This window comes from Bison bison, unplaced genomic scaffold (assembly GCF_000754665.1).
Source record: "Bison bison bison isolate TAMUID 2011002044 unplaced genomic scaffold, Bison_UMD1.0 scf7180017864316, whole genome shotgun sequence".
Taxonomy (NCBI): domain Eukaryota; kingdom Metazoa; phylum Chordata; class Mammalia; order Artiodactyla; family Bovidae; genus Bison; species Bison bison.
This window is the reverse complement of record NW_011494888.1, coordinates 3,086,082-3,095,542: the sequence shown is the minus strand read 5'-3', so window position 1 is coordinate 3,095,542 and position 9,461 is coordinate 3,086,082. Positions and strand designations below refer to the sequence as shown.

The 9,461-nt window shown below is 44.4% G+C and overlaps 1 protein-coding gene across 1 annotated transcript in view; it reads left to right on the top strand.

The window, feature by feature from the left end:
• LOC104997852 (palladin-like) overlaps positions 1-9,461 on the top strand; it is a 187,035-nt gene that overhangs the window by 150,539 nt on the left and 27,035 nt on the right. The window contains exons 3-5 of the mRNA XM_010852791.1: positions 4,500-4,566; positions 5,992-6,097; positions 7,662-7,736. Coding sequence (XP_010851093.1) covers positions 4,559-4,566; positions 5,992-6,097; positions 7,662-7,736 — 189 coding nt within the window. The 5' untranslated portion in view covers positions 4,500-4,558. The remainder of the gene's footprint in view (positions 1-4,499; positions 4,567-5,991; positions 6,098-7,661; positions 7,737-9,461) is intronic.

Genomic DNA, 9,461 nt, shown 5'->3' with positions numbered 1-9,461 from the left:
TTTTTTTTTTTTTTTTTAATAATAATTTATTTATGTATTTTTCGCTGACCTGGGTCGTTGTTGCTGCACGGGCTTTTCTCTAGCTGTGGTGTGTGGGCTTCTCACTGTGGTGGTTGCTCTTCTTGCAGAGCACTGGTTCTGGAGTGAGGGCTTCAGTAGGTGCAGGACGGCGAACACCCACAATTACCTGAGCAGGGCACTCACCCTCAGTAACAGCTGACAAGCTGCTGTCTGCAGGCAGACAGCCAACTGCAGAGACACATGTAGTGTGATTCTGTTTGTGCAAATATGTGCACAGATATACAGTCTCCTCTCATCCGAGGTCTCAGGGAAAGTGAAAGCTGCAGTGTGAAAATATTAAACAGGGAGTTCCAGAAGTAAACAGTTGACCACTTTTGAATTTTGCGCCATCTGAGCAGGGTTGAGGAGATTTCTCACCTCAGCTTCGGCCCCTGGGCCGTGAGTTATCCCTGTCGAACCTGTCAGTCACCGAGGTTGTCAGACTGAGGGCCCAGGGCTTGTGTTTACCGACCATAATTTTACTAAAAATGGCCCCACAGCACCAGGGGAGTGATGCTGGCAGTTTGGACATGCAACAGGGAAGCCACGCAGGGTTCCTTTAAGTGAAAGGTGAGAGTTAGTGAGAAAAGGGGAGAAAACCATATGCTGAGGTCGCCAAGATGGATGGTGAGAATGACCTTCAATCCCTAAGGTAGTGAAGAAGGCAAAAGAAATCCACATTGTTTTGCTATTATGTCTCAAACCCTAAAATTTACACCCAGTATGTGAAGGCATTAGATTTATACAATAAGATATTTTAAGAGAAAGAGATACCATAGTCATATACCATTGTCGTTATTATAACTGTAATATAATTACACTGTTATAGTTGTTCTGTTTTACCATTAGTTATTGTTCAACTCTTACTGTGCCCAAATTGCAAACTACACTTTATCTTAGGTATGTCTGTATAGGAAAAATACCATTGACTGGGTTTGGTGCTGTTAACGGTTTTCAGACTTAAATTGAAGCAAGTAGGGAAAACCCCTAGACCATTCAGGTATGACCTAAATCAAATTCCTTATGATTATACAGTGGAAGTGACAAATAGATTTAAGGAACTAGATCTGATAGATAGAGTGCCTGATGAACTATGGACGGAGGTTTGTGACATTGTACAGGAAACAGGGATCAAGACCTCCCCACGGAAAAGAAATGCAAAAGCAAAATGGCTGTCTGGGGAGGCCTTACAAATAGCTGTGAAAAGAAGAGGAGCAAAAAGCAAAGGAGAAAAGGAAAGATATAAGTATCTGAATGCAGAGTTCCAAAGAATAGCAAGGAGAGATAAGAAAGCCTTCCTCAGCGATCAATGCAAAGAAATAAAGGAAAACAACAGAATGGGAAAGACTAGAGATCTCTTCAAGAAAGACTAGAGATCTCTTCAAGAAAATTAGAGATACAAGGGAACATTTCATGCAAAGATGGGCTCGATAAAGGACAGAAATGGTATGGACCTAACAGAAGCAGAAGATGTTAAGAAGAGGTGGCAAGAATACACAGAAGAACTGTACAAAAAAGATCTTCACGACCAAGATAATCATGATGGTGTGATCACTCAGCTACAGCCAGACATCCTGGAATGTGAAGTCAAGTGGGCCTTAGAAAGCATCACTACAAACAAAGCTAGTGGAGGTGATGGAATTCCAGTTGAGCTATTTCAAATCCTGAAAGATGATGCCATGAAAGTGCTGCAATCAATATGCCAGCAAATTTGGAAAACTCAGCAGTGGCCACAGGACTGGAAAAGGTCAGTTTTCATTCTAATCCCAAAGAAAGGCAATGCCAAAGAATGCTCAAACTACTGCACAATTGCACTCATCTCACACGCTAGTAAAGTAATGCTCAAAATTCTCCAAGCCAGGCTTCAGGAATACGTGAACTGTGAACTTCCAGATGTTCAAGCTGGTTTTAGAAAAGGCAGAGGAACCAGAGATCAAATTGCCAACATCCACTGGATCATGGAAAAAGCAAGAGAGTCCTAGAAAAACATCTATTTCTGCTTTATTGACTATGCCAAAGCCTTTAACTGTGTGGATCACAATAAACTGGAAAATTCTGAAAGAGATGGGAATACCAGACCATCTGACCTGCCTCTTGAGAAACCTATATGCAGGTCAACAGGAAGCAACAGTTAAAACTGGACATGGAACAACAGACTGGTTCCAAATAGGAAAAGGAGTACGTCAAGGCTGTATATTGTCACCCTGCTTATTTCACTTCTATGCAGAGTACATCATGAGAAACGTTGGGCTGGAAGAAACACAAGTTGGAATCAAGATTGCCAGGAGAAATATCAATAACCTCAGATATGCAAGTGACACCACCCTTATGGCAGAAAGTGAAGAGGAACTCAAAAGCCTCTTGATGAAAGTGAAAGAGGAGAGTGAAAAAGTTGGCTTAAAGCTCAACATTCAGAAAACTAAGATCATGGCATCTGGTCCCATCACTTCATGGGAAATAGATGGGGAAACAGTGGAAACACTGTCAGACTTTATTTTTGGGGGCTCCAGAATCACTGCAGATGGTGATTGCAGCCATGAAATTAAAAGATGCTTACTCCTTGGAAGGAAAGTTATGACCAACCTAGATAGCATATTCAAAAGCAAAGACATTACTTTGCCAACAAAGGTCCATCTAGTCAAGGCTATGGTTTTTCCATTGGTCAGGTATGGATGTGAGAGTTGGACTGTGAAGAAAGCTGAGCACCGAAGAATTGATGCTTTTGAACTGTGGTGTTGGAGAAGACTCTTGAGAGTCCCTTGGACTGCAAGGAGATCCAACCAGTCCATTCTAAAGATCAGTCCTGGGTGTTCTTTGGAAGGAATGCTGCTAAAGCTGAAACTCCAGTACTTTGGCCACCTCATGTGAAGAGTTGACTCATTGGAAAAGACTCTGATGCTGGGAGGGATTGGGGGCAGGAGGAGAAGGGGACGACAGAGGATGAGATGGCTGGATGGCATCACTGACTAGATGGACATGATTTTGGGTGAACTCCGGGAGTTGGTGATGGACAGGGAGGCCTGGCGTGCTGCAATTCATGGGGTTGCAAAGAGTCGGACATGACTGAGCAACTGAGCTGATGGTTTTGGAGTTTTGGAACGTATCCCCCACTGATAACAGGGCGGTCCACTGTACGCTTGTTAATACACTCAGTTTATCTGAAAATTACAGCCAGACTGTTGCAAATGCAGGATGGCATCAGGGACGTGATGTCCTAGTGTGCATTCTGACGTCACACAATTCTGTGCTGCTTGGTTACTTTCCTGTTGTTGTTCAGCCACTCAGCCGTGTCCAATTCTTTGCAACCCCATGGATTGCAGGACCCCAGGCTCCCCTGTCCTTCACTGTCTCCCAAAGCTTGCTCAAATTCATGACCGTGGAGTCAGTGATGCCATCTAACCATCTCATCCTCTTTCGCCTCCTTCTCCTTTTGCCTTTAATCTTTCCCAGGTTTACTTTTCTATAAGCGTATATTATTTTACTTTAAGATATTCTAAATAGATAATTTAAATAACTTGTGTTAAATATGTCTCATAAAGGAATGATCAAGAATGTACTTCTAACCATCACAGTTATTCTAAATGTCACCTAAAATCTCTTGTCACAAAATACATGAGCATTAAAATGTAAGTACAACCTGCCTTTTGGCTTGAAAACCCAATGAGGTGACCCTTAATTTAAACACAGCAATGAAGCAAATGATCTTGGGAGGGTATGATCCAAACTAGAGACCCCCGCATTCAAGAGTGAAGCCACAGTCAAGTTCCAACTGGTCAGAGTTAGAAAGCGTCTCCTCATTAAGGAGTGAAGGCACTGATAATCCACAACGTGTAATCTGGGCTTCCAGGTGACACAGTGGTAACGATTCCTCCTGCCAGTGCATGAGATACAAGACACACAGGTCCAATCCCTGGGTTGGAAAGATCCCCTAGAGGAGGAAGTGGCAGCCCACTCCGGTATTCTTGCCTGGAGAATCCCATGGACAGAGGAGCCTGGTGGGCTACACTCCGTGGTGGTGCAAAAGAGTCAGACACGACTGCGCACACACACTGCTCCCGCTACCGTGCAATCTACTGGAAAGAGCTGAAGTTTAAGACCATGGCTGTCTTTACACACAGACACACACACATTGATTCCATAGTTTCTAAGCCATTTAAAAGTACGGTTACAATGCCCAAAGGGACAAAAATGAAACCAATAATAAATCTGACGCGAAACACATGCTGACTTGAAGAAAACTTTTTCAGTATTTCCTTTTTAAACTGATTATCTGAAAAAATAGCCTAAGTAAAAATGGTATGAAACATTCTCTATTTCAAAGTAAGACTCTGTATGTTACTGTCTGAATGAAGAATATTGCCCTTGGAAGCGGGTATAGATCTTTGTTATTTGTTAATAGGTTATAGACCTACATGTCTGTTACTTTTTTTTTCACTCAGGTGCCAGTTCAACAGATTCTGACAGTGAAAATTTAGCTTTCAGATCGAAACCTGGAGCCATGCCACAGTAAGTGTGTACGATCCCGTCAGTGAAGTAGAAAATGTCAGCAGACTTGTGCTCAGTGACACCACTTGTGTGGCAGAGGTCAGCTGATGTCGGTCAGAGATCAGATGCTTGAACCTGGAGCATAGTCTTTGACTTTTGAACTTTGAAACCTGCATTTCATCATCCGTGTCCCAAAGTCTAACCATCCACAACATTAGTCCCAAGGACAACTGACTGCTTATAAATGTGTAGAAGGAACAGTCACATTGAGAGAAAATTGCTTAAATCATTACTAAAATGTAAATGACAAACAACTTATCACATAAATTAGAAAATATCTAATTAGGCTAGAAATGGATTTCCATTTGGATAAAGTGTATCTCCAGTTAGATCATGTCATGAAAATCTCAAAATTTAATTCTCCCTACAAAGACATAGGGACTATTAGTAATATGTTAGGATCTTAATTATTTTGCAAAGATAAAATCTACCAAGATTTTGTAGAAAACTCCATGAATTTGAGACTGTACTAATATGTTTGATTTACTAGTATATACATAACAATCACAGCCGTTCAGTATCAAATTACCACTGACCATTCATGTTAAAGGGGGCTTCCCTGGTGGCTGAGTGGTAAAGTATCTACCTGCCAATGCAGGAGACATGGATTTGATCCCTGGGTTGGGAAGATCCCCTGTAGGAGGGCATGGCAACCCACTCCAGTATTCTTGCCTGGAGAATCCTATGGACAGAGGAGCCTGGTGGGCTACAGTCCATGGGGTGGCAAAGAGACATGACTGAGTGCTAACTGAGCATTTGTGTTAAAGGGCTCTTAATAAAATCACACACTCTGCTACTTGTGCATTCAGACAAGGATCTCAAGTTTAGTGAAGTTACATGACTCACTTGAGATTACATAGCCTGTGACTTAGCAAAATTGGGCCTAGAAACAACTCTTAACTTTTATGCACTAAGAAAAGACCACAGTCCAAGACATTCTCAACTTTACGCAATGGTTAACTGGAACGAAGAGCAGTTGCTGTACTGAAAACCAACCACCAGAACTTTGAATTAAATATAGACGCCCGGTCCTAAACATTTCCTAAACATTATCTGCTTACTCCTATAGACTGGGCTCTTCTAAGTATTATCTTTTCTCTTAGATTTTCCAGTTCAATACTTTCTGTTTTCTAATAAGAGCTGAGATACATAGTTCATGAGCTACTTTCATCTGTGTGTTTATTTTGCTGATGACTGTGGGGACCGTCTGAATATACACTGAGCACCACTGTTCTAACTATGGGTTGTGGGTCCCCATTTCTGAAGCAGTTACAGTTGAAGCAGATTGAGCAAACATAAAGAAACTGGCCTGTTCTGTGGAAATGTTTCAAAGAATAATTCCTGCTTAGGAAATTCTGACCCAAGACTTCACTCCTTACTTTCCAGAGCTCAGAAGAAAACCACTTCCGTGTCCTTGACCATTGGATCATCATCTCCAAAGTCAGGAGTGACCACAGCTGTGATCCAGCCTCTGTCAGTCCCTGTTCAGCAGGTGAGCCTTATCCACAGCCCGAGGGGAATCAGACTCTTTAGTGTAAAGACCCCAACTAGTCCTCCCTTGCAGAGAAGGCAATGGCACCCCACACCAGTACTCTTGCCTGGAAAATCCCATGGATGGAGGAGCCTGGTAGGCCGCAGTCCATGGAGTCGCTAAAAGTCGGACACAACTGAGCAACTTCACTTTCACTTTTCACTTTCATGCATTGGAGAAGGAAATGGCAACCCACTCCAGTGTTCTTGCCTGGAGAATCCCAGGGATGGGGGAGCCTCATGGGCTGCCGTCTATGGGGTCACACAAAGTCGGACACGACTGAAGCAACTTAGCAGCAGCAGCAGCAGTCCTCCCTTGAAGTATATCCTCAATGGACACACAACTGGGTGGAAAGACAATGATAAGTTAAGTTCTTCCTTTTAATGCACTAAAAATAATTTTTAATCTGAGACACACCACTGATTAATCAACATCTGTGTTTCCTTTGGGAATTCCTTTTTCAGCTTATACTCTGATAAAGTGGTATCTGTCTTGGCTATTACTGCTTGATTCTCCCTCACATATGTGCCATCTTCCATGTAGCCAAATTCGTTAGCTCATTTAAAACAAAGCAGAAAATGAGAAAAGTCTGCCTTATCTACAGAGTCCACCTGATAGAGCTCAGAAGTCCACCTGTCCTCTGAGAGCTTAACAGATAATACAGGAATATTCAGATTCCTTCACTTCACTGTGCATTTTCATCCTGCTTTCATTTCATCGTAAGACTGCTTTATCCAAGAAGAACAACAGTACCCATGACTGGGTCATTGTAGTGAATTCACTTTGCAAACACAGAAGACCTGAAGCTTTTTTTATGTAAAAAATTAGAATCTTGATGTCTCTAAATCAAATATGATACTTAGCCTTGGTGCTATGATGGGCATCTGTAAACCCAAGACTCTTGCAACGTGAGCTCATTCTTGAGTCATAAGTGTGTCTAACGAACATCAGTGTACCCTCCAGCCACGGACCACCAGCGCCCATGGGTGTTTTACAAATTACAGGGCTCCCCTGGTGGCTCAGTGGTAAAGAATCCGCCTGCAGTGCAGGGAAACCCAGGTTTGATCCCTGGGTTGGGAAGATCCCCTGGAGAAGGGAATGGCAGCCCACTCCAGTACTCTTGCCTGGAGAGTTCTGTGGACAGAGGAGCCTGGCAGATTACAGTCCATGGGGTCGCAAAAGAGTCGGATATGACTGAGCGACTAGCTCTTACGTACTCTGTGGTATGTTGGGTGTGCGAACCGTAGAGAAAGCACATCTGAGATGAAACACGAGGAAAGAGTCAAGCAGTAGAAGTCACTCAAGGTGGCATGTGTAGTAGAAACTCCCTGTCAACCCCCAAAGCAGAGTGGGATTTGCAGAAACCATTCTGTGAACCACTGGACTTGTTTAGCGTTTGCTATGTAGGCACTGGCAGGTGAGCAGTGAACGCTTAGCCCTGTCGGTGGCCGTGCTGTCGCCTGTGTGGTCCATCTTTTCGTGATTTGTGTGTTCCGAGTCTGACCCACATGCCTCTGCTCTCCAGGCCCCCAGCCCCACCTTGTTCCTCTGCCGGCCGGATGGACCCACTGCCGCCTGCCTCCCGCCCGTCTTCACCAAGGTCAGGCACCTGCACGTCTCATCCTGAGTTTGCTCTGGGCCTTTGATTCCATTCCCCTGTGGCCTCATAAAACGAGTGATGAACAGGTTCTTATTGAGGTTACCTGTGGGGCTAAACAGATACTCAGTGCACAGCTGCTGTGTGACCATGATCATATAAAGGTCTGAGAAAGCTGGGCCTGATAGAAGTCAGAATAGACTGGGAAAACCAAACAGTGCACGGGAGAAGACAGAATGGTGGATGGGAACCTGGGAAACCAACAAGGTTTGTAGATGGTTTAAGGAACAACTGACAGATTTTCAGCTTGTCTCAGTGGGTGTTTTGCATCGCCAGGCATGATGACATTGGACAGCTGGTCAGCTAAGCTTAGAAATGGTCCCGTGGGGTGTTTCTCCTCTGTCTCCTCCCCACCTCTGTCTAAGAAAATTGTACATTTTATAATTGGAGTTGAGTTGATTTATAGTGTTGTGTTAGTTTCAGATGTACAGCAAAGTGATTCAGTTATGCATGTACTTTTATTCAGATTCTTTTTCCTTATAGAGTTTTAAAAAATATTGAGTAGAGTTCCCTGTGTAAGACAGTAGCTTCTTGTTGGTTCTCTATTTTATACAGACAGTAGTCTGTACATGTCAGTCCCAATCTCCTAATTTATCCACCCCCCCTTCCCCTTTGGTAACAGTAAAGTTTGTTTTCTAAGTGTGTGGGTCTGTTTCTATTTTGTATGTAAGTTCACTTGTATCATTTTTTGGACTGAAAGATATTTAAAAGGCACAGTTGAAGAGGTGCCCCATGTCTGTGCATCAGCATACTGTCAGAAGTCGTGCCCCCAGGCCAGTCTCTAAGTTCAGTGTAATATAGCTCAAATTCCAACAGATCCTCGTTTTTATCTACGTTTGTTGTTGAACTTGGCAGTCTGATTCTAAATCTTTTGTGGTTTAGAAAGTGGTGAGAGTAGCCAGGGTCCTCCTGCAGGGGCAGGCTGAGATGGTATTAGGATCTGAGATGTCAGGACTCCCTAGAGCAGAACACCAGGATGGCAGGGCTGGCTCAAGCTTGGACAGACAGATAAGGCCCCGAGAGTGCCCACAAGATGCCCCAGCAACACGAGGCTCCCAGGGCAGGGTAGGTTCTTCAGAAGTGGGCCCCGGCCTCAGCCACCTCACAGGATCAACCCCAAGTAACGGAAGACAAACGTGACAGTGGTTTCTGTGGTCCATTATCTGAGATCTGTGAATCTTCCACAAGACAGCCGAGAAGAGTCTCTGTCTTCCCCCAGGGAGTGATGCTTCCTCCTAAGCCAGCCTGCAGCCAGCTTGGTTAAAGACCTCTTCCTGCAGAGTGTTCAGAGAGGACACAGTCAATGAATGAGGGTTGTCGACAGCACCAGTGAGGGTCCACCTCCCCCTACCCAGGATGAAATACCCGAAGAAGGAAAAAGTCCCATCCCACCTGTGAACAGCGGTGTTGGGATAACAGCGCAGGGACATCCGTCCGTCCGTGCTCAGAGCAGGAGTCCTTCACAGAGCGGCCGGCACGAACATTGCGAACATTGCGTGGCGCTCAGGAGCTGTTCACACGCAGCCGCATCCATGGAATCTGTGTGACCTGCTGAGTTGTCGGCACGCTGTTGGTTTTGCAGCCAGGGCCCCGCGCACCTCCGGGCTGAGGTGTCACATCCGTCCTGGGGCACCTGGCACCTGAGATGTCCCTTTCCTCCCGCAGGGC